Source organism: Coccomyxa subellipsoidea (genome assembly GCF_000258705.1).
Source record: "Coccomyxa subellipsoidea C-169, whole genome shotgun sequence".
NCBI classification, from domain to species: Eukaryota; Viridiplantae; Chlorophyta; class Trebouxiophyceae; family Coccomyxaceae; genus Coccomyxa; species Coccomyxa subellipsoidea.
In genome coordinates, this window is record NW_005178033.1 from 318,240 (window position 1) to 343,369 (window position 25,130).

General features: G+C 54.5%; 2 protein-coding genes across 2 annotated transcripts; one reads left to right on the forward strand and one right to left on the reverse strand.

The window, feature by feature from the left end:
• Positions 1 to 815: 815 nt before the first annotated feature.
• On the forward strand, positions 816 to 4,279 carry COCSUDRAFT_42535 (hypothetical protein; the record flags this gene model as incomplete). The annotated part of the gene is made up of 8 exons (XM_005646640.1): positions 816 to 920; positions 1,170 to 1,277; positions 1,671 to 1,844; positions 2,157 to 2,344; positions 2,578 to 2,661; positions 2,987 to 3,179; positions 3,509 to 3,694; positions 4,103 to 4,279. 8 exons carry the CDS (start codon positions 816 to 818, stop codon positions 4,277 to 4,279), a joined length of 1,215 nt encoding a protein of 404 aa, XP_005646697.1.
• Positions 4,280 to 5,475: 1,196 nt separating this feature from the next.
• On the reverse strand, positions 5,476 to 25,101 carry COCSUDRAFT_47765 (Not1-domain-containing protein; the record flags this gene model as incomplete). Its single annotated transcript, XM_005646641.1, has 32 exons — positions 5,476 to 5,751; positions 6,147 to 6,344; positions 6,731 to 6,964; positions 7,582 to 7,755; positions 8,081 to 8,222; positions 8,668 to 9,010; positions 9,409 to 9,565; positions 10,602 to 10,764; positions 11,147 to 11,340; positions 11,714 to 11,903; positions 12,508 to 12,659; positions 12,969 to 13,189; positions 13,734 to 13,899; positions 14,232 to 14,357; positions 14,940 to 15,116; positions 15,642 to 15,844; positions 16,310 to 16,613; positions 17,028 to 17,099; positions 17,282 to 17,360; positions 17,635 to 17,819; positions 18,328 to 18,498; positions 19,401 to 19,502; positions 19,962 to 20,096; positions 20,334 to 20,504; positions 20,867 to 21,034; positions 21,551 to 21,733; positions 22,140 to 22,412; positions 22,826 to 22,972; positions 23,333 to 23,519; positions 23,853 to 24,025; positions 24,336 to 24,704; positions 24,946 to 25,101. The coding sequence occupies 32 exons, from the start codon at positions 25,099 to 25,101 to the stop codon at positions 5,476 to 5,478; spliced, it is 5,991 nt and encodes a 1,996-aa protein (XP_005646698.1).
• Between the last annotated feature and the right edge of the window lie 29 nt (positions 25,102 to 25,130).

Genomic DNA, 25,130 nt, shown 5'->3' on the forward strand with positions numbered 1-25,130 from the left:
TTATAACGTACGCAGTCATGAGATCATGATATGGGAAACAAGTGGCCCGAGAAATGATTGCGACTCAATTGTTTACAGGCTGAGAACTTCATTTCCCATCTAGCAGGATTGTGACCATTGAATATTTTGCTGCTGCAGTGCAGCAGGAGAGGGAGGCCAAGAGGAGGCAGCAGGAAATATTCAAGGCAGACATAGTCAGGTGACCGTCCTCAGATAATCATACAATCTCCGCATGCACACCGCACAATGTGTTGCTGGGAGCATGTTGGCATTACTAGTACAGCAGTCGGTTGGCCGATGTGAGCTTCTCATTCTAATTCATGGCTGCATCCTTGCCAGAAAATTGCATGATAGTAAGGTGCAATCCTTCAATGCCCGATTCTGACACGGTAACACACATCTTTTGCATTTGCTGTAGCTACTATGGAGTCCAGAAATCCATGCACGCTGCCAGCTGCGCAGCAGAGCGCAGCGCAGGAAGAAGTCAAAACTTGGAGACAAGGAGAATACAGCAGGAAGAGCTGGCTGCAGCTGTTGCCCAGCAGGCAAGACTCTATTGATCGTGTAACAATAAAACCGCCATCCCATCCCTGCACAACTGAGACAGCCATAAACAAGAGAAACCCACACCTCTCAAGCTTGTCTACCGATGAGGGAACTGCATGCCTTGACATAGCTCCACAACGATTTCTCCCAAGTCTTTTAGCGAGTCTGCAGCAGGCATTGATGAGTCTCATGTCAAGACAGATCCCTCAGCACGTGTATTGCAAAAGACGCCAGCATCGGAAAAATTTCCCCCTTCACTGCAGGCTGAGATGGCCAGGGACGCGCAGCGAGTGCAGATGCAGCAGCGGGAGGAAGCTGCAAAGGCAGTCGAGGCAGCTGCACTGGCCGACCTGTCAAAGCAACGCCAAGTTCAGGTTGGTGTCCTGACATCTCTTTGACTGCACTGCAAGCACAATGCATTCTTCATAACCTAGCACAACCTATGGTTTTTCTCACATATGGCACAGATCTATTGCAGAATTAGGACATAGCCAGAGGAATTACCCATTCTCTGCCGTGAAAATTTACCATGCCTGAACGACGTTAGCGACAACTGCACTCATTGGACAAACTTGCTTTCTTTTGCAGTACTCCCGTGAGATGGGAATGTGTGTTGTGCACAGGCAGTGAGGGAGCAGAGCGAGGATCTGAGGCTGCTGCGGTCGGCAGTGGACGAAGCCAAAGCTGCCATGCAGCGCCGGCAACAGGAGAGAGACCAGCAGCTGCTCAAGGTGCTGCAGCTGCTCTTTTGAGAATTTGTATTTTGTATATACACTGGCAGCAAGGCATTTTCTGCTTGTTCTTGGAGAATTGCAAGAGGCTGTCCTGAGAAGAACCTACTGGGGCCCCTTCTACATTTATATTGGACCAGTACTATAGCTCTATGGCTACCTTATACAGCTAAGGCAAGACCTGGTTTTGACATGGAGCTCCACATATGTCATGGGAGTTTTGAGCAGGAGTCTTGAGGTAATGTCTCAGGGAGTCCTGAATATAGACCACTAGGGGCTCTGACGCTTCCACAACGGGCCAGTCCTGCCTTCCAGCAAGGCAAGAACTGCCCCTACAGATGAGCGCCACAGACTTTTAGCTTTTAAGCAGGTGTCTTGTGGCTTTGATGACAGGCGGAGGAGAAGGGGTACAGCTTGGCTCTGGACAGTCTCATGGAGGCAGAGAGGCAGGAGGCTCTGGAAGCAGAGAAGGCTGAGGAGCACAGCCGCAAGAGCAAGGGCGCCCACTCGCTGCAGGCGCTGCAGCAGCAGATGGCAGAAAAGGCTGCCGAGCTGGCAGCAAGCCAGGTAGGATCCTGAGGACCACACAATCAAGCATTCGACTTCTATATCATAGCATTCTCACAACCACTGTTTTCCTGCCAGCTGGTGATCAGAGGCCCAATGCTAATATCTCCTCACACATGCTTCATCCATACTTGACAGACAACTATGCATCCTTCATGAGAGCATCTTGGGAAGGTCATGCCGCCATGAGGCTGTCGTGCATACGCCCCCACTAAGTGGCAAGATGACATGAACTTTGGCTTACATTGGATACCCTTTTTTCATTATCAGCGCATTACTTGTACAGACTAGGACATTCCTGCTGCACTGCAGGCCCAGGTGGACAGGGAGAAGGCGATGATAGACGCCATAGTGGCGCGAATAGATGCCGAGGATGCCGCTGCGGCCAATCGCAAGCGCGGGAAACAAGCGGCGCTGTCTCAATCGCTGCAGGAGCAGCAGCGCCTGCGAGCCTCTCTGCAGGCAGAGGCAAAGGAGGCGGAGGCAGATGAAGACAAGAGGTGTCTCGTTGCTCTTTACACATTCTGCATGCTGCATGCTCGTACTTGACACTCTGTAGCGTCAATACAGGTCTAAAGATACTTGTAAGACAGGGCAATAAACATACTCTGAGTTTGGACACTTTCCGCATGCTCTGCATCGGTTGGTCTGTCATCTTGTCTTTCTCTGCCACGGTAGACAGCGCTGAAGCCTTCGATTGAATTTGGAAAGATCTGCCTGGTATGGAATGCAGGAGACAGGAGTACCTGGAGGCAAAGCAGACGCTCGAGAACCAGCAGGCTGCCAGCAAGGCAGCCAAGAAGGAGCGCGCTGACTGGTGCGCCACGCCAGACTTCACACCCGCTGCATGCAAATTTTATATTTGCTGAAGTTGCCTCAGAGTAGTGTCTCTCATCAACAAAGGAGTGTATAGCAGAACTTGGAGATTGCGGAGGCAAGTGTTGCAGAACACTCTGATGGACATTGGAAATTCTGCTTGGCTTTATCTTTCTGAGACAACAGGAACTATTGAAGTCTATGACAATATCTGCACTAGGTACCAATTACTGGTCAGACTTGTGTGATGTGTACACGAGCTCATATGCATAATTATCTTGGTAAAGCTCTGGGAGCGAGACAGCGAGGCGGAATGACTGGTGCAGGGCGTATGATCAGCTGAAGCAGCAGAAGGAGGAGGAAGCGCGGAGGCGCGAGAAAGAGGAGGATCTTATAAATCTGCTGCGCGCCGAGGAGGAGGCCGAGCGCGATCGGCGCGCGGCCGACACTGCCCGAGCCCGGCAAGAAAAGCTGCGCGCTGAAATGCTGGCCGCCAACCAGGCGATGCTGCGGCTTAAGGTCTGGCCCTCCCTGCTCTTGCTTCACTTGGGAATCTCTGCGGACTACACTGTAAATCATAGCTTTGACTTGAGCTATGTATAGACCAACCAACCTTGACGCTTGAAATATAGCATATAAATTGCAACGCAGGGAGAGGGTGCACACCGGAAGGCAAGAGCCCTGCATTTGTATGAGAGCTACTTTCTAGTCGCATAACAAGGGCAGCGCTGTTCGTTGCAGCTTGCCTACACGCGTTTGCCATTGTGTCGCTCTTGGCTAACAACCCGCAAAACCTTGTGACACAATCACAGTTGCATTGATGAGTCAACCTGCATGTTGCCGTGCAGGAGGAGCGGGCAGCGCAAGCAAAGCAGGAGGAGCAGAGGCTGCGGCAGGAGATGCTGGCTGACATGGCGGCTCAGGAGCGGCTGGAGCAGATGAGCGCGCAGAGGGCACGGCTGCGCAGAGCCGAGCATGCGCGCGCGGTCGATCGGCTGCTGCAGCAGAAGCGCGCCACCGAGGATGCCGCGCAGGTAATCAACCTTTTTCTTTGTCACCAGTGATCATGTGAAGATTGTGCTTTTTCTTCTGTGCAAGAAGAGCAGACAGCTTGTGCTGCCGAGAAGGCTACACAGGAATTAAGGCCCTTTTTGTCGCCAGAGGACTTGTTATTTTCTTGTGTGCAAGAAGATCACTGCAGGCTGATAGTGTGGTCGAGGCTAGCGGGCACTCTTTACCAGACGTGGGTGAGAGAAGAGCGATACTCAATTGGTCAGTGATATGTTGAGCACATTGCATACAAGCACCACTCCTCAGAGTCGCCGATTATAAATTGAGATGTCATCATTGAGCAGATTTCAGAATTGACACCCAAGAAAAACTTTCAAAGAAAGGCCACAATATGACAGACACTCCACTGAAAACCTTCCTGTTCCGTGCAGGCCAAGGAGCTCGCGGCTGAAGCGGCAAAGGAAGCGATGGAGCAGAAACGCTCGGCAATTCTGCAAGAGGAGCGCATGAAGCTGCTGAGGGAGGCGGCGGCTGTGCGCCAGTGCCTGCCACCTGGCACGCTGACGGCCGATGACGTGGCGCTGATGCGACAGGCGAATCTTCTGTGACATGCTGTACGCGGGACACCTGTGAAGAGTATCTTGGTGCTCTCACACTAGGTAGTTGTACCGTCAAGAATCCGTTCTGTGGGTTAAAAATGGGCTGTACTGAGTATCGAGAAGTGCTTCAAGGGGATCCTTTACTGTCGCGTGCTATGCATGCATTGCGGCATTGTTCATCAGGATGTGAAAGTGGTTTCGGTATTCAAGTAGCAAGACACTTTGCATGCATGGGTTCTCTGTAGGGAACCCTAAACCCTAAACCCTAAACCCTTAAAAAAAAACCCCCCATTTTATAGGAAGCCCGTTTACTTGAAACAGATTAACGACAAGGCAGGCTTCAATTTCAAACGCAACTCAGCATCCCCGTAGTGCTCTCTTTGCGTGGTGCATCTCTGGTCGACCCAAGTGAGGCAAACGGAATGGCAGAGCCTCTCAAATAACGCATCTAGAAGACACACACTGGACACTCAACAATTCTCTCCTTGATAGAATGCAAGACAAATGCAGACCAAAGCTTACTCTAGTGCTTATTTGCTTACCACATGATGATACTGGAAGAGAGTCAGTTGCAGCACCCAAATTTAGGACAGTCAGGTGTTCTGCAGCGCCATTCAACCCAGCAGGTTCTTTCATACTTTCAATCAGCATTTGTCGGAGTCAAAGAGCGCTGATTAATGAGTTTCTGGTCCATCGAGCACATGAGCTGACACCTCTGCAACAGACCGCCACCCTCAAGATGCACAGTTGCTCACAGACAGCACCTGCGCTTCTGGCGGGGAACAAAACTGCTGCTACGGTTCTGTCCCACAGGGTTGTCTACCTACGCAACACCTCTGCACCTAGCCCTCCTGTTGAGCAAAGTGAGCGCCTCACTGCATCTGCATTTTAGCGGGATAATATGGCCCTAGTGGCCTCTCGCACAGGCTCATTTCCCCATGCAGCAGCACATCTGCAGGTAGCACTTGCCAGACAGGTGTACGACCCTGCACCCAAGCTCGGTCTTGCTGTGAAGTGGGCACACTCAGGCTGCCTCTGCAATTTGGCGGGACAAACTGCCGCTGCTGCTATCTTCCACAAGCTTATCCGCCCACCAGAGACCTTGCGTGGAGCATAGCTCACGCATGTTGGAGCGCTCAGGCCCTGGCAGAGTGCATCTGCACATTGATCCTCTTCATGAGCACACCCCAGGCACAGAAGCACGCTCACGCGCCGACAGATTGCATCTGCGGCTGGCCCGGCGGCGGCGGCTGCGCCTGCTGCTGCTGCTCGGCGGCCTTGTGGGGCCCCATGCAGGACTGGGCGACCGACTCGAAGAGGCGCTCGATCTCGGCGTCGCAGTGGGTGAAGGAGAGGGACCAGAAGTTGTAGCGCGGGTTCTTGATCAGCTCGATGAAGGTGATGAGCAGGCCCCAGGGGTGCGGCCGATTCACTATCAGCCGCTCCAGCAGCACGCGCGTTATCTGCTCCTGCACTATCTCCTGCAGTGCGCACACACACACCGCTTGGTCACTCGAGTACTGAATCGCCAGCAATTGGATCAACCTATATAAGTAGAGCTCGGCCAGGGCCCATTTGGCTTGCATGCAACAAACAGCCCAGCCCAAGATGCTGGATAAGAAAGCGGGTGTTAGTACAGCACGTGCTGGCTGCAAAAAGTTGACATGACGCAGCATGGCACCTCACTGCCTGAAAGGAATTCCAATTTCAGCTGACAAATTGAGTATCTACCCATCCATGCGCCATGCCTGCATCCGCAGTCTGTCTGCCAAACAGGCATGGCGCATGGGTGATGTCGAACTCAATCTGCCGCAGTGCAATAGCCCACTTCCCACCCAGAATTCGGTATAACAGAGCCACACAACAGGCAGCGCACCTGCTGGGCCTCGGAGAAGAGGAAGAGGAGGACGCAGGAGAAGTAGTGGGTGTGGGAGTTGGGGAAGCGCAGCTGGTTGGCCAGCGCATTCAGGAAGAGGTACCGCCCCTCCGTGTCCAGATCACCCGCCAGCCGCTGGAACACATCCACCGCCGGCGCATGCATCACGGGCTGAGCGCCCTTCAGCGCCTCCGTCGCCTGACCACACCAGATGGGCACAATTATTGTTTCCATGTGAAAACTCTGGAAGCAGTCTTCCACAAGGATTGTTCTGGTGGACCAATCATGAACAATTTGTCTGAACAGAGGAAGTTTGCCCATAAAGGGAGCTGGTAAGTATATTGACATTCACATGCAGCACTATAGTAGAGCCCGAGCTGCATTTAACAGAGATGCAACCTTGAGCTGCATTGGGAGTATCACGCAAAACAAACCAAGCAAACACACCACCTTACAGGGATAGCTTTTTACTTCTTCCTTTGCCATGTGACACCAATAAAGCCACAGTTGGTCTTTTCTTGCCTCTTTCTCGCCAATAATTACACATAGGCTTGCGCTTTCTTGAAAAAGCATGTGGCGCTCACCCGGATGCCGACGTAGAAGACGAGGGCGTTGAGCAGGGGTTGGCTGTACTTGGTACCGCACAGGATGGTCTCGTGCTGGGGCAGCAGCAGCCGCTGCTTCAGGCTGGCCAGGAAGCTGGCCGGCTGCCGCGACGCCATGTAGGCGTCCACCTCAGCGCGCAGCCCCGCCGGCAGCAGCGCCGCAGCTTCCGGCCGGTAGCTAGGCGCCACCGTGATCTCCGACAGCAGGTCCACCTGTCACCGGTCATAGCACGTGTAAGAATAAATGTTTCTCATTTTGGCATGCATGCATTTGCTCCTGCAGAGCAGACACGAGCCTTGTTGGGCTGCCCAGCAGCACACAGCGGCACTGCCACGATAGAACATTTCACAAACGCTGCCTCTGCAGAGCCGTCAGTTGCTGCCTCAATCAACAAATGCCCGTTGGATCACACAGCAAAACTGGCGCTCTTCAGAGGCATTGACGGACTCTCCGAAGTAGACAGGGTCGTGCTAGAACCGAGGTCGTCTGTGATAAATGGTTGACTGAAAAACCCATCAGCCATTGCTGGTTGTCGCTCTTCCCCAGCGGAGATTGTCTGTGACTTGTGGGTATGGACTTAATGAAGTGCATTGGTCAGTGCCACTCTCACTGGAACGCAACGACGACCAGCTGTAGCTAAGCTCTGTGATTTTCACAGCAAAATGCATCCTGAACATTACTCAATCCAATCCCATTGAAGATGCCAGCTTTGGCTGATGTGGACTCGCCTTGTCAGAAGAGGCTCCACTGCGTGATTGTCGTGGACGACAGCAAAAACCCAGAAAGTCAGTAAAACGAAATAAAAATATGCTGGGGAGAAAGAGCGCACCTTGAGGTTGGGGGTGAATGGGTCGGGCAGGCGCATGTTGCGGGGGAAGGCTGAGAGGATGAGGTTGCGCATCTGGATGCACGAGGGCGGCACCACGTTGCACAGCTCAAAGTGGTACTCGCACAGGAACTCCGGAAAGTCGTGCAGGAGAACCAGCAGCACGCGCAGCGTCCCCTGTCATTGGCACAGCTTGCAGTGTCAATGATCTTCTGATCCAGATCAAGTCTTGTTTGAATTTAGATGGCCTCTGCAAGAGTTGCAGCACAGCACAGTGTGCAAGAGGAAGCGACAATAAAGGAGGACAGGCTTGAAGAAGTTGACGGGGCTCTTAGACACACGAGAGATGCCAGCCTGTAATCTCCTGCCATCTGCCAACCATACCAGCAATTATTGAGACCCTCCCCAGCATCTGGATGGTGCAGACTCGTCAGCAGAATGCGAGTACAGGCGGAAGATGCTCAACATGAGGTCCACAGAAGGAAGGGGCTACATAAAGCACCTTGTAGAGGTTGCGGATGGCGTCGGTGAGGTCGGCGTTGCGCAGGTAGGGCTCCAGGAATCGCAGCAGCGCCACCAGCAGCCGCTCCAGATGGGGCCATCCAGCCTGACCGCCAGCCAGCACCAGCTTGGGCATCAGATGCCTGCGCGCCACAACAATTATAAGCATAACCATATTTTGAGCCACGGGAAGGTGGCTTTGAGGATGCCGCAGCCCTGGGGACAAGCTTGTCACCAGCATTGACAGAGAAGATCACAGCACACAAGCTACAACCTTCGCAGCCTTCTGTAAAGACCACAGCACACAAGCTACAAGCTCCACAGCCTTCTGTGACCCATTGCAAGTAGTTCAAGCAGGGTTCCACGAACATAATGCAACGTGGATGCAGTACTGCACGGCCGGTGATCACGGCGAGCATCTGCGATTCATCACAATGACATGTGGCAGGACATTATAGCAGTGATGTCAACGTCACACCGAACAGTGATACGAAGCACAGGTCTCCACGATGTGATCAGCATCTCTACAATGCAGCTGCTGATCACCAGGCACAGTGCCTGAGCCAAGGCACCAGAGTTCGGCGTCACCTTGGCACCACCCAAAATTTGGCTGACCCTCTTTTTTGGAGAGAACGAGTCAAGGAGGGGCCATGCCTGTGCGAGATGAGCTCCAGCCACTGGAAGGCGAAGCCCGGTACGCGCACGGGCTGCACGCCCTCCAGGGTGACTGCAATTGCGGCCAGCATCTTCATGGCAGGCAGCTCCTCCGGCGCGGCCGGCTCGGCGGGCGACAGCTCGCAGACGAGGCCGAGCAGGATGCGGAAGTAGGGGCGCCCGTTGAAGGCGTCCCCTCTCGCCGTCGCCTCCCGCTGCAGGCAGCCGGCTACCACCCCCAGCACTCGGCTCAGCAGGTCCAGTCCCCCGCTGTGCGCTGTCGCACACACCATAACCTCAGTCACAAACTATCATGCGCTACTGCCCCAACTCTACGAAACCCTGCAGGTAGCATGAACATTTGTGTTTGTTGCAGCCCAGAAGAGCTTATTGAGCGGTGGAATATTTAAATTCGTGAAATTTGTCCCCGGGCCCAGGGTTTACGGCTCATTTTGCCTAGACAAGTCCAGGCAAAACAGAGATGCGCTGGAACTGATTCACTATGTGCTGTGATAAAAATGCAAAAAATTCAACCAGAAAGGGCCCAGTCGAACTGATTCTGTGTTACACAAAGAGCAGCCCATTGAGGCCCTTCATGGCTGAGTCTGCTGCACTTGCCAGAGACACCGCACGTGACGTGGACTAGCAGGGGACGAAAGGGACAGGGAGATGTACCGATGACAAGGGTGACGACGAGGCGCGCGAGGGCGTCGGTGGCCATGAAGGAGACGGCGCCCGGGGCGCCCGGTGCGCCGCCGCTCTCGCTGTTGACGCAGTGGCGCACCGCCAGCTCCGTCAGAATGCGGAAGAAGCGCTCCGTCAGATCGTCCAACTGCGCACGCAGTTACGGACCTTTATCCTCTGCTAGCTTGAAGCTAAATTTTAAGCGATTCTAGACATTGGAGTATGAGGAGGCACCGCTCTTTGTTGAGCTGCCATGACAGTGTCCCACTATGCAACCAGGCGGCCTGTGCGTCATCGCAACAAAGAGTCTCTAAATTTGGAGATCCTGAAATGTTCGAGTCTGGTGCATGCCCCAAGAAGATGCCTCAACAAATAGTGGCAGCCAGGTGCGCAATGGTGAGCTTATCCAAATTCTTTCGGGCACAAAGGAAAACGCACAATCTGTCTTGCATCATGCTCCATGACTTTCATGAGTCCTGAAGTGCCCAATCTCCGGCCATGGGTAGCAAGCAGACGCCAGACCTCCCAGGAGAGAAAACGAACAACCTCTGGTCTCAAGCACATCGCGGAACATGATGCGAAGACAGTGCCAGGCATCACACCAGGGAGTCAACATGCATCTGCGCCTGCGCGCTTCGCCTCTGTATGCTCACTTCTTTTGCTTGCAATCTAAGACGTAACTTCACATCTGAACACCAGGCCTTTGCAACCGTGCCATAGTGACTGCCAAAGCCACCAGTGATGTACAGTGTTGCCATTACTATTCCCTGCCAAAAGGCAAGGTATGTCCTACATACAAGCTGCAGAGATAGGCTGCCGCATATTACCACACTCGCCATATCCAGGCAAGACCCAATCAAACGTGGGCGCCGTGCCCAGTATCTATACCGCTACACGCAAGACGGAATACATTAGCGGCCTCTTGGACAAATACACTGTAGTGCTCATTCTAAATCCCGCACCCCCGGCGGTGCGGAAAATTTTTCAAAGCGAATTTTAAGGGTCTCCTGACTCAAAAATACCAGGGTCATGCTCCATTGGATTGGGCTTGTCGAGAGCTTATCCCAAAATCATCGTAGATTATTTTGGGATATAAGGTCTTGTGTATCCACCCTTTCTTTGCCGAAAAAAGTTATTCATTGGGAGTTTACTTTGAGAACTACAGTAAATGCTCAAGCGCGCACCTTGAGGAGGTTAGCGGCTTGCAGCTGCGCGACAAAGGCGTCGTGGCGGCGTTCGGCCGGCTGCTCCTCGCACGCACGCACAAACGCCTCAAATAGACCGATCGCCTGCTGCCGCAGCCCCGCCGGGTCGCTCGCCTCCGGGCCCGGCACCGGCGGTGTCGACCTGCGCGCGTTCACACATCACAGCCCATCAGCTTTTTGCTTTGCTCCTTTGTGCTTATGCGTGCAAGCATCGCAAATGTAAGATTACCACATAAAAAGGAAAAGACAACTGGCTGTACCATACACGTTGTGGAAACTGTCTGGCAAACATGCAGCGTCTGTACAATGCACGAAGGATTCCTCAACATAATCGCAAGAGTCACACCCGAGCATACACATAGATTGACTCTGCGTAATCACCAAAATATCTGAACTCAGATGGATCCATGCAAGCCCACTCGCAGATTACATGAAGCAATCCATAAATACAAGACAGCAAGACGCCCAACATGTCAAACCCGCAGACAAGCACAACCAGACAACCACAAGGGAGAGATGCGCACTTGGGGCGGCGGGCCTGGTCGACGAGTGCCTGCATGGCGGGTCCCTGAGGGGAGGTGCGCGCCAGCTTGGCCAGCATCTCCAGCGTGTTGAACAGGTCCGCAGCCGCCAGAACTGGCTCCGACACGATGCACGCCTTCACCACGTGCGCTGCAAACTCCAGCGGCGGCGCTCCCAGCCGCCCGCTGCTGAGCACCTGTACATGCCGGCAAGAACACTGTCACGGGAGCGCATATTTCCGGCTTCCTTACCAGGGCCGCCCGATCCTGAGCACTAATATACAGAAGCATGCAGAACACAGTGCTGCGCGACGGACGTGCTCCAACTAAGGTCTATATCACCATGCCCATGCACATTGATGCCTCCCATCCCATGTGCATGACCCTTCAGCTTGATGCCCAGAACACTTCCAGGCACGAGAAACTAAGTACCCTCTGGCAAGAGGTAATGTTGTATATGTAGGTTCAGCGGACAGAGGAGGAGCAACTCCTGGCCATGAGTGTCTGCTACATGGTTCATGGACATGCAGGCGTGCTGGACGTTGGAAGGGGTGGAAAGGGGGGAAATACCTTGGCCAGGTGGGCGTCGAGGTCGGGGGCTTGGAAGAGGCGCGCGCGCACGAGGGCCTCTCCCGCGTCGCGGCGCCATTTGCGCTCGTCGATCATGGCCACCCACAGCGCCGTCAGCTCAGCCGGCAGCCGCTTCAGCGCCGAGTCGCGCAGGATTGTTAGCGCAGCCACGCTCGCGCCCGTGTGCAGCCTGACAGCAGAATTAAGGACGGTCAATCACAAATTCAGAATAGCGACACGCGCTCCAAAAACACTCCTAGCGGGTTGCAGCCTGCCAGCGAGATAAGGACGGTCAATCACAGAGTAGAATAAAGACACGCGCTCCAAAAACACTCCTACCGGGGTGCAGCCTGACGCAGAACTAAGGACGGTCAATCACAAAATCACATTGACAGCAAGGGCTGCATGAATTCTCTCGCCAAATGTGCTGTATGGATGCTAGAGCATAAGTGCCAGATGCATCAGTAATTGCTATAACCTGATACATCCACTGTAGCAACTTCAGCTAGGAGGGCTCAGCACCAGGTGCCACCCTCGCACAAGCTGCACAGACAGTTGTGTCAGATAAAGAGTTGGGCTTGCCAGTGAAAGTCCCTCAACCAGAATGCTCGGCACTGGGAGGCTCACGGATTGCCAGCATGCCAAATCGCCCCTTTATCAACGTTACGCTTGCATGTGATATGGTGCACTGTACATGCACGCTGCGAGGGGCCAATCTAAGGGATGCACGCACACCCTGTTGCTGTGCATATCTCACCCTTCAAACAAGTAATCTTATTCCACAGGGACCGCACCTGGCGTTCTGGACCTCAAAGAGGCGGGTGAAGATCTTGCGCGCCAGCAGCAGAACAGCATCCTCGCGGCCGCCGGCGATCTCCGCGATCTCGGCCACCACGCTCAGCAGCTCATGCTCGCGCGGCAGCTCGCGGTACACCGCCTGCGGGTCCTGCGAGTCACCATATGACCAACAATTAGTCATGTGTCTACTGAAAGCTGCTGACCCAAGATGCAAACATGCAAACACCTCAAAAAAATCCTTGCTGTCTCTCATTTCTCCGCCACATTTTAAGCATCTGGTGTGTTGCATGCCATCGGCGCGGCAGAAAGTGCACAATGTCATAGGCTCCAAGAAAAAAAATACACAAATATGGCAAGCAGGTGTTAAGGGCAAGTGGGCAGTATCATAACACATCTGTGTGACTGTCAGGAGGATAAAATTAGCTACTTCAGATATGCAGGTAAACAAAGGACTCACCTGCTCCACGTGCGCGTCCAGGCGCTGCTGCCACAGCGTGTACTTCTCCTGCAGCTGACGCAGCACCTCGTCCAGGCCGCGGGTGGCCGCGCCGATGGGCGCGCCGTCGCCGATGGAGCCGGGGCCGGCCAACTGCGCGTGGACGCCCGAGCCCAGCGAGGCCGCCGTCTCAATGCTGCCCGCCATCGACGCCGGCTTGGACGGCGGCGCCGGTTGCGCAGCTGCGGCGGAGGGACATGTCAGAATAGTTTTCAAATCCTCATAAACTTATGTTATCATGCACCTCTTTCCTGCCAAGAGACAAGGTGTGTCTAGTGGGAAGCACACCAGACTTTATTCAAGTACATGTGATGAAGTATCTCATGCTTGAGAACCTAGTCACACAGGAGATATGTCAGAAATACATGAGATTTAAGGTCAGCCGAAGTCTGCTTGGAGAAATGCCACAGTAAATTGGCGTGAAGCACTCATCAAAGAGCTTTTAATTTCAATGCTCCACCATTCCGCCATAGATATCCCCTTCACAGCTTGGGACAGTACCCCTTGCCGCCAGCAAGCATGGCTCACCAAAGCCAAGTGCCCACCGCGAGAGGAGGAATAACCATGACGGACAGTAGGCACATGCTGCTTGACACAATGCTCTTAACCGGCCTATGATGTGGGGCACTTGATGCCTGCATGCTGCCCGCTATGAAAAACATGCAACACCCGCAGCAGAACAAACATGAAAGGCGAGGGCCAAGGGAAAAGGCAACGCCGCGGTACCTGGGGCGGTGCGGGGGATGCGCGCAAAGTCTTCGTAGACGAGCTGCTGCGGGGGGCTCAGCTGGCCGCGCGGAAGCAGCGCCGGCGGCAGCTGCATCGGGAAGCGTCCCTGGAGAACCGTGCGGTCCATGAACTCCTGCCCCGCCGCGCGCGCCTTTGCACGCGCCTGCAACCCCAACAACACCCACGCTCACCCGCTGTCCCCCACTGCAAAACTCCTTGACAACATCAATGATATCCTTACTTGCTCTCATGGGTTTTCTTCAGCTGTTTTGTGAGGCTTAAAGAAGGTGGATGTGCTTATATTTGTATACTTCTAAACTGTCACACCTGATGAGCAATTGCTCCACCAAATTGCATGCATTTGTGATACTTTGAAGCAGTGTGTGGATCGGCACAGGAGGCAACACTGGCACATTTGCAGAAGAAGAAGAAAAAGCAAGGTGATGGCGACAGGATACAAAGAAGAAGAAGAGCAAGGCAATGCAAGGAGGTCACCTGGTAGGCTGGCAGCAGGCGCTCATCGATCTCGCGGATGGCCTTGTCGGTGGCAGTCTTCTCGATGACGGTGCACGCCAGCTCCAGGTTGTCGTTCGTCAGCAGATTCACCGCATGATCCAGCTCCTGCAGAACAGAATGGGCGCCTTAATTCCTCACAGCACAAGATGTGCTCGATGCACACCGATATGCCACATTGATGGCAATACCTCTTCACCGAAAGGGTGACAATGGACAGACAAGAGCGACATATATAGGTCCACGCATTGTGCTCTGTGCACAGGCACCCAGATAAGCCACTCTGCATGCGAGGGGCTTGTCTGCCTTCCGGCACAACGGCACATGAGAAAAGAAAATGCATGGCAACCTCATCTCATGCCGAGTCCCTTCCTGCCAGAAGACATACACGCCCCAATGCGTAAAAGGTGGCTCGTATTTTGCAAAAACAGCTGCGCATGGTCAATCAAGCACCGCCTGCCGCCTCGAAGCGTCAAAGCACCACAGCCCGGGGAGGGCAGGCAGAGCACGTATAGAATCCAGCGGACATCAAGATGCCAGCCTGACCTGCTGCCTTTGAGAGCACTTTGTAAATAATAGTGGGGAGTGCCTGTTCCAACCGCGATCAGGCAATCCTGTTAGGGGTCAGGACACTACAAACAGATTGCATTCTGTAGGAAAGGGGTGCAAGGCAGAGCAGAGGGCGCGCACCTCCTCCTCGATGGCGGCGGTGCCGGTGAGGTCGGCGAGCAGCGCGCGCAGCTGGGAGGAGAGCGATGCGCGCATGGCGTCGCGGCACGACACAAGCGCCATGCTGCCGGCCAGGCTGGTCACCATCAGGTGCGCCGCCTTGCGCATGCGCTGCCCGTCCGACTCAAACGCAAAGTCCTGCGGGCACGCCATGAAATCAGTGATGCCAAGGATGTCTTGATTGTGTTCACTGTTTATGGGGTTTTCCAACATTTTAGGATTCCCATCGCGCGCGCGCCGGCCAGATTACGCCAGGAAATTACAGTCACATCTATGTCAGGGCAGTCCTCGTTTGTATCAGGGCATTGGTGGGGGTTTTCTCGGAGTTCAAGATCACTGCATGGAGCTTTCGACAGGTGAGAAGCGAGCAGTGCTTTTTGATTGGAGGCATCCTGATGCCCAGCGCAGGAATTTTGACCAAATGCCAACATGCTGGTGCAAGCACACCATGTCTCAAGAACGCCAGCTGGGCGGTGCAGCCATCAAAAAATAGAGATCAAATGGAGAAAAAAGAAATCTTGTGCGATGGGTTGGGGCTCCCACAATTAGTTGCATGAGGGCTTGCAATCGCCATGCGTGCCGACAAGCCTGGCGTGCTTGCATCACGTGCATGCGCCACCATCCATGTAAGCAAGTATCATTTCTTCGGTGCAGAGGACAAACCTTGGACACGAGCTCGTGCGTGGTCATGCAGGCAGTGGTGACAGACTTCTCCACGATGGGATTGATCAGTTCCACGATTGCGCGGTCCACGGCGATCGGCACGATGCGCTTGCAGCGCTCTGCGATGCGCCCCAGCTGGCCCGCGTTGATCTGCACGTAGTTGTGCAGGTTTGCCAGCAGGCCCTGCTCCACATTCGGCAGCACTGCAAAACAAAACACAACGAGTTGGCTCAGAAACGGGGATCTCAACGCCAGGGAGAGACTTTGAGCAGAAAGGGCACATGACACAAACAACACAACACGACCAGTTTCCCTAATCGGGAGAATGATAAATTGAAAGCGAGCTCCCCCCGGTTGCTGAGGAAATGCAGAGCACCCAATGACAGAAAACGCAAGCAGTGCAAGTAGTAACAGCTTCTGTTACTGCTCTGCATGCGGTCACTATCATGGGTTTTTGGGTATTCTTCCACAACCCGACAAAGCACTTTTGCATGCTTCCACTGACCTCCAGGAGAATACCACTAGGATGCTGTGTTTGGATTATCGGATGGCTTCGTTCTAAGCTTAGCTGAAGTTCTGAGCCCAGTCTTCAGCTGGGCTCAGAACGACAGCCCAGCTGAAGACAGCAGATGATAGAAAAGCAGGATCCGTAAAAGAGGCTGACTCACCGGGCGGTGGGCCATCGGGGGCCGGGGCGGCGTCGGGAGCGGGGGGCGCGGTGCGGATGGGCGGTAGGTTCGCGGGGACCGTGCCGACAGGGGGTGCCGGCGGGGGGACCCCGACAGGGGGGGGTCCCGGCGCCACCTGCTGCGGCGTTGGCGGCCGCTGCGCGCCCGTAACGGTCATTGAGGCCGGCTGCGCCGTTGTGGTGATGATCGGTGCCGCAACGACCTTGTCCTGCGCGAAGTCGGTGTTGTTGACAATTTGGCGCTTGTGTGCGGCGAGCGTGCTGCTGGGCTTGGCGTCGGAGATCTGCACAGCAGAGAGCGCCCGTTAGTTGACAGCCAATATAATGTCAACTAGGTACCAATACGATGGCAATTAAATGAGGACAATTATGCCAAACGGGTGCATCTCTCCTTCAGACCTACGCCCGCTCAGAAATGATTGCTTGTCTGCTGGGCACTCATGCATGTTACCTGCAGATGCAGAAAGACCTGTTGCATACTGCCACTCTCTGCTAGCGCTTTCCAAAACTGCTATTCCGACCTAGTGCATCTTGCCCAAGCTGCAGCAAACGCTGCGGCCCAAGCAAGATAGATTAAAACGGCATAGCATGAGAAAATCAATCAGGGGGCGTGCCTGGATGCCCATGTTGCGGAAGAGCAGTTCGATCTCGAACTTGAGGTTAAGCTTGAGCTTGTCCTGCGCATAGATTTCTGCCACCAGCGCCAGTATGCTCTGCACCCAGGGATTGGGCGGCTTAAACACCTTGCTGTCCTTGCACGGCTCCAGCACCTGCACAGACAGACAAATTACTGATTTCAGGGGTCCACGCACACACTGCAAGGACATCAATAGTCTTGAGATGCCGTACGTGCATTGGAATTGGGTAATGTGCAAGCCGATGCAGCGCAAGCTGTCCCAAATTGTAGAGGCGTAATAAAGGTGAGACGGGGTGTGACTTCAGCTTTGCGCACCTTGTTGACAAAGGGCAGCACGGCAATCATCCTGCCCTGCTCGTAGGCCTCATAGATGATGCCCTTCAGGTCCAAGTCCCTGCAGAACAAGGAGACCCTTTTGTTGAGATCTTGAGGACTGGCTTATTAAAGTAAGTACCACACATTCAGTGGCCTCTTACTTCAGTTTACTGCACCATCGCCCCCCCTGGTAATCGTAGGTGGGCTGGATAATTATGGTGAGCCTCATGCCACTCCAAAGCAAGATACTGCTACCACACTGGTACAAAGTAATCTGTCGTCCTCCCTGGATCAGCCACAAGCCCTACAAGGGCCTAGAAAACACAAGGGGAAATGATTAAGGAGCGGCGCACCGGTGGCGGACGGGTTTGCTGCGCGCGATGGTCAGGCGGCCGAGCCAGGAGCCGAGGTTCTTGAGGAGGGAACGCTCGCCTGTGTGCGTGCGCACTCTCTCGCTGCGCAGCAGGATGCGCACATACTTGTAGGTGGTCTCCAGCAGATTCGCCTGCAGCTCCTTATCGCCAATGGAGTCCATCAGCTGCATGGCGCACATCACCGTTACTTGCCTGTCACACACGGGGTGGATTTAAGGCAGGCTCTGAGTGCAGCCTGTCTGGTAGGAAACAATCTGCAATATATCGGCGGATCACTATGGGAGTGCCGGCACGCATTTGTGTGGTCCAGACAGCTTGTTCTGTGACCCACTGGCCTCCGCTACAGAAGAAGCAGAGGCCGGGTCTTGCTTTGCACGTGGGCAAACAGCAGCATAAGTGGATAAGACGGCATAAGAGGCCCCTGCTTCCAAAAGAGGCACTGTCCAGGGGTTCCTCTCCCTCTTCTGGGGCTTCCATAGCTATGCCCAGGAGAAAGGAAATGCAACACCCTCGAAAGTGTCCCCTCCGCATACTTTTGCTGGTGCCTCCAAGGACAAATACACACACAGGCCCAAGATGTGCTGCTAATACTCACTATCGGACTTGAACCGAAAATCCCGAAGGAGCAGATTTTGAATCTGCCGTGGCACTCGAGAGGCGATGGCGGCGCACCTCAATGTAGAGGCCGTGGAAGTTGGGCTCCTGGGCGGCGCGCTTGACGACCATGTAGTTGGCAAACCAGGGCCAGGACTCGGGCGTCAGAACCTTCTTGATGTCGGCCGCCTTGGGGCCCAGGTTGGACGTGCTCAAGTTGTTCACGAAGAACGCCACCTTGTCTTGCACCTGCGCACAAGGACAGGCATTTGCGAGACAAGCATGAGAGGAGAATACAAAGCAGACGAGCATGATATGAAGGTGTGGCAATTGCGCCATGCGTTGGAGAGAGCAGTGCGCGTCAGGCTGTCGAATGCTGGCCGGCAGAGCAAAAAAGACTAATGAGAAAATGGGCAAGTGGGACTTAAAACAGAGACTTCTTAGTCCCCAAGAGAAGGGGATGGGCTCTAGCCGACCATCTCCTCTCTCCCTTTCTCGGTCTGCATCGGATTTTCGCCACCCTGATGCATGCTGACAACCAAATTTTGAGTGTATATGTACGTTATGCCAATTAATTAACGTCCACGCTCTGCATTTGGCAAAGAATGCAGGCCCAAAGTCGCTGTAGCCGATTATGAATAGCCATCAGCTCAATCCCCATCAGTAGTGCCACAGCCGAGCTGCTTTATTTGAATTGCAGTCCAGGGACCAGTGTTGAGAAGAGCCCCTTATGCTGCAGCTTCCAGCAGCTTCCCCAACACTAGATGTAAAAATGCACTTTCATCACTTTGAAATCCTATGCAAACTGGGCACGGCTAGGCAATACTTGTAGGTCTCAACAGCATCTCAATCATGCAGGCCACAGTCAAGGAAGATAGCAAGGTCTGCACAGTACTTTAGAACACGCAATTAAATTATATTATATTTCAGCCAAGAAGGGTGGATGATAAGACCATACCTCCCAAAATATAATGACGCTATGATGATTTGATGGACCAGATTTGGAAAGCCCTCGACAAGCCCAATCCAATGGAGTATGACCCCTGGTATATTTGGAGCCAGGAAGACTCCTGACAGTTGCTTTAGAAATTTCCCGCACCACCGAGGGTGCGGGTTTTAGAATGACTAGCACAGTAAACAGGGGGGCTCACGTTCTGGGGGGGTACAGGGTAGTCAACATTCTCGCTGGCCTGCTCCAGCGTCTCGGCGTTGAGTGCCTGGAAGGCGCGGTTGGGGTCCATCGCCAGGCCCGCCTGCATCCAAACACTCACATTTGACTAAACACTCACAGTTCCTTCTGCAAGATGCATCCCTCAATAAGCCTCGTCCAGCACTGAAGACAGCGAGGGCTCCCTGCATGGCGAATTGCATGCATGGCGGTCATCATTAGCAAATGAAGAATAAACCGGCTGTCAGGTGAGGATGGGGCGTAATGATGGGAATGGCCTGATTGGGGTATGGAGGCTTCTTAGAAGCTCATAGGAACTAGGTCACACCGCATGCACGCCTTGAACAATGCATGCATACATGGAAACAAGCTCACAGGTGAGGTCAAAGTGAGATGGGCACAGGGCCAAAGTTCAAAAGACACTCAACAACAGGACATCAGATCAGAATGAGAGATGACAGCGCAACGCCAAAGGAATAAAGTATGCATCGACAGATGTCGGCAAGTTGGTGAGGTAGGGATGCAAGAGCACAAGCGATTGTACCTGGGCAGGTGTGAGGCTACCAACGCTGCCCCCGCTGCCCACCACGCCGCTGGCATTCATGCCCGGCGGCGTCTGTGGGAACGGCTGCGCCTCAAGCGTCGCACCCGGGCTACCCCGCTCCAACCCCCCTCCATTCTGCACACCACGCACACAGAGCGTTGCTTACCAGAAACCACGTACAGGATAGCAGTCGCGCAAGTCCCACAGATGTCCCGCATGATCTCAATCATGTACTGACAAAGATAGGCCTACATGGACGTTGTGCGCTTCTCAAAACAGGGGCTAACCCTCTTGGAACAGTGACTACATGCAAAACGGCTCCAGGTGCGTGTAGCTCTGGATAAATAATGGGTTGAACATGATGTCACGCACCTGCACCTTGGGCTTGGTTGCAGCGTCGGGGGCCTCTGCGGCCTTGGCTTCCGCAGCGGGCGGCAGCGGCGGCTTGGCCGCCTCCGCGGCAGCCGCTGCGGGGTCGATGGCTGCCACCACCCGCTCGCACAGCTGCGCCAGCTCTGGACTGACTTCCCTGACAGCTGGCACCTGCACAGCACGAATCACAGCTGTCATTAATGCGTTCACATACCACTGACAAGCACAGCACGCATCCAGCTGTCAATAAAAGCGTCCAGATACCACTGACAAACCTGTCAGGTCACTACAGTCACGCAATCGGAGTAATCCACCACACCACCCTTGGCAGTCATCTGATCGGTTGTGCATCACAGAAGCAATCCTTTCTTTTGGGCCCCAGTTCACCCTACTGAATCACTTGAAAGGTTGTATAACAGAGGAAGAACAGCCAGGAGATTGTGTGAACACTCCTACAGACACTTCTGAGGGGCATCGTGATGCTGATTGAAGATCAGCAACCACCAGGGCATTATTGAGCTTCGCATCATTACCTGCAGGACTGCCTGGCAGATCTGGGGGAAGGAAGTCAGCCGCTCCTGGCAGACCAGCAGCGCGTTGACGCCGAATGTGAGCATCTTGGGGGACTGCTCCTTCACGGCCGTCAGCATCAGCTGCAGCGCCAGGCGCAGGTTGTTGCCGTCCACCAGGCCGCGCTGCACCTGCGCGCACATGCCATAGCAATGACTAATCCGTGCCACGCTAGGAATACAAATAAATTGCAGAGCAGCAGCGACAGCTGACTCCTGGCTATAGAAGCTCTCTGCTAGACCAACAATTGACCTAATCCGTGGCAGCTGCCAGCCACACGTGCTGCTGATACAGACTAACATTGGAATTCCCAGGTTGTGGCCCTCAGAGGTGCAAAGGAGGGGTGTAGCAACTGCTGCCGACACATCTCTTGCCTGTCTTGATGCCACAACCTGAGGACAAATGCAATCACGTATTAGCAAGTGCACTCCAATTGTTTGCACCTACCCTCAATCAACAGAATTCTCTTTGATCAATGTGAAAGCCTTGTCATCCCTCATCCTGTCCCCACGGGAAAGGAGCACTGAGGATCACTTGTGCTGCGCGCACCAGGCCAGCTCGAAAACCGAGTGTACCCTCACAAATCTCAGCAATACTATTGAAATTTTCAACAAGATGCAGCAGAGGTAATGAGTTGCTGCGCGCACCAGGCCGCCGAGGAGCAGGGCGGTGATGTGGCGCTCTTTCTCAGGGTACTTGGGGAAGAAGCGGTACTCGTCGAAGAGGTTATGCACCATGCAGGCGTACACCTGCTGCTCCTTGGTGCTGCCCTGCTTGAATGCCTGCAGCCGCGCCAGCAAATGGTCTGACGTCTCTTTGCCCTGGTACACCTGCAGGCAACATGACTCATCAGGGACATTTCCGTTGTACACTGCTCGCATCGCCTCGTCTCCTCCGCCTCTTCTACTGCCGGATGGTATATTGTGTTCTGCAGCATCACTGCAACAGGATCTGGAGAGTATCAGCCATCATGGCCTAATGATGCCACTGTGCATGTGGTCGGCATGCAAGTGCTAAAATGCAGACAGAAATCCACAAACACCCTGCACTCAACGCGAGTGGCAGGCAGCACATGGCAATGCCAGGGTGTTTCTTGACCAAGATGATTGTCCATTTTCAATTGTTTTCTTAGGGAAAGGTAAGTTAGACTGCTCTACATGCACCCTGACATCCAAAACATGGGGAGACTGCTGGGATGGCAATGGAAAGGGATCATGTGCATCCTGGAGGGTGTACCTTTTGGAAGTTGTCATTTGCCTCGTCCTCGACGTCCTGAGGGAACAGCGGCTGAGAGGGAACGGCGGGGAGACCAGGAACGGCGACACCCTGCGCGATGGAGGTGAGTCGCGCTACCTCAGCGGCCACCTCAGGCGCCAGATTAGGCGCTGCACCCGCCAGCACGCGCAGCAGAATGGCCCTGGACTCCGCTGAGAGAGGCACCCTGCTAGCCTGGGGTCCCTCGGGACGAGGGGGTCCCGTCAGCTTTGCGTCCAGAAACTTCAGGGCAGCCTGAGCATGAATGATCAGCGTGTCAGCGAGGAAATATCACAAAAGGATGAGCACTGCAGAGCTTGAATGCCAGAAGGAGAAGAGCATGCATTAGGACTCTCCTGGCCTAACAGAGACAGCAAAACGTCAAAGTGTAAAAATTGTCGACGATGTGAAATTGAGCGGACTCCGTTGAGGCCAGGAGACTTAGGAGGTGAGCTCATAGGAGGAGGCTGCATCATAGAACTTATGCGCTGACAATGTCATCTTCAGTCTCAAGTATCCCTCGCTTTATGCCCAAATATCCTGGGCCCCGGCTTCAGCACAGCCACAGTGCACCACATCAAGAGTGCGATGATCACCGGCATCTGCCAAATCGCCAGCCCATGCACATGTATAGATGGAGGAAACTCAGCTCACTGGCCAGTACTGACCTGGATGAAGGGAACGCCGTGCACCGCCATGCGCTCCTGCAGCCACTTCTCCAGGTTGAGGTACTCGCGCCGCGCGGCCAACGCCGCCAGCTCCAGCGCAAATGCAAACGGCGTCGCCTCCAAAACATCCGTCAGTGCCTTCAGCTCCTGTGTGCAGTGAAAAAAATACTCATGCACTGCTGGAGAGCCGAACCGATAGCCTCCGGACAATACTGCATTCAAAAGAGGATGCACATGGCCCAAGCAAAAAATAGCCCGATAGAATTGGCATTCAGCAGATCCAACACTGCGGCAGGAACCAGCACTGAGCACGGATCAGCGCCAAAGGCTGCCTATGGCGGCGATAATGCAGACCATAACCAGTTGACGCAGCTGCAGACAACGTTGCCTTATATTGCAGGAGTTGGCAGCAGTGCAAAATGAGCAGCAATTAGACCATGCTTGGATCAGCGATTCATGTTAAATATTGAAGACAATCATCGACTAGGATTGCGGAAGGGTCCACACCTGGCATACGTCAAGCACGCGGCTGATGTTGTTGGCGTCCTTCTCGTACAGCGCCACGATGTTGCGCAGGAGCGCCTCGCGGCTGGCAGCCCACAGCCGCGGCAGCACCACCGCCGAGTTGGGCCCCGACGCGATGCTCTTCACCACAAACGCGTCGCACGCGTCCCTCGCCAGCGCGCTCCAGTCACTGCCAGGGAACGTTGCACCGTCAGCATTCTGTGACTGATATAACCCTTGCTTGAAAATATCTCTCTGACACCAGTGACCAAGCTCCCGCTTTCACTCTGGTAGACCCACCAACAGGTAGACCTAAGGACACACAGCCCTGACCATGGCACAATCTAGCTAGCCATCTGTGCTAGTGGGGATTAAAGACACCTCCATTACCGTAATTTCTAAAATAAAGCCCATTTGTGTATTTGTTTCAAGCTGGTCAGTGTCTTGCAGGATGCAAGAAGCACTTGAAGAGCCAGAGAAGAACATGACAGAGATTCTGGTCTGCCATGACAGTGGGGCTGACCTGCGCGCAGAGGCGAAGCCAAGCACCAGGACTTCGGGGCACTGCGCGAGCGGTAGTTCCAATATTTGGCGCACGACCGCTCCGTGGCCGGCCTCGTACAGGAACGAGAGCGTGGAGAGCAGGTCCAGCGCCAGCCATGCCTGGTTCGGCGTCCCCATCGGCGACTTGTTGCCCTGCAATAGCAGCGCGAGCTCCGTCTTCAAGACACAGCTACATGGTATGCAGCATGTGCAGGATGCAAGGGCCTTGCTCCACCGTCTGCTGTATCTGCTGCATCTCCAGTGACTTGACACTATAAAAGAAAACCCCGGCACATACACGTCCATGCTGAGATTGGAGGATGCGCCGGTAGTCAAGAGCACCGGTAAGCATGCATCCCTTGCAGTCAAGCACCATGGTCCTGGACAATCACAGCCAACTGTGCAGAGTGTGTCCAACATGTGCATGGTGCGCGTAAGCTGGAGGGGCAGAGGCCACCGGCACCTGCAGGCCCTCCACGGGTGCGAGCTTGCGCTGGGCGCCCTCGAAGCTGAACACCTCGGGCGGCGCGGCGCTGGCGAAGCGCAGGAAGGCGATCTGTCCCGGGGCGTTCTTCCACACACACTGGATGGCCGGAGCCAGAGGGAACGCATTGTCCCCCGTGGCGCGCCGCCAGAGTGACATCAGCAGCAGGAATGCACGCGCGTCGGGCAGCGCGAATGAGTCATGGTCCAGCTGCTCCGCGATCCGCTGGGGGCTCAGCTTGGCCAGATCTGGCGCCAGGCCGGACAGCAGGACGTCCAGGTTCCACGCGCTGTCCACGCTGGCAGGATGACTCAGCGACAGCGTCGCCAGCGTGGCGGCCAGCGCAGCCTGCGGCATGTGCGGCGATGAGTCAGCAGCTGTTTTTTGAATTATTGAAAACGGCATTGACGTGGGTGCTAAAGTATGGGCATGAAAAACTCCTGGACGGAGTAGAAAAAAGCCCTGCACTCACAGGCTGGGCGGAAGGGCAGGTTACAGGCTGGATGGGCATCATGCAATGCCAGACTGATGTTGAGGCCTTCTGGTCCAGAGAAGTGCAGGTGGTGAGCGGGGAGCCAAGATCAGTCACCTGGGATGAGTCATCGGTGTCAGCTTTGCCGCCATGATGCCGGGCCACCAGTGCAAAGATGCGCGCTGCTGTGGCCTCGTCTATGACGGCGTGCTTCTCCAGCAGCTCCCTGAAGGCGGCCTGGCTAGCTGTGCAGCTCGGCCCCGCCTCCTCCATGGCATCGGCGACGCTGCCTGCTGGGGGCG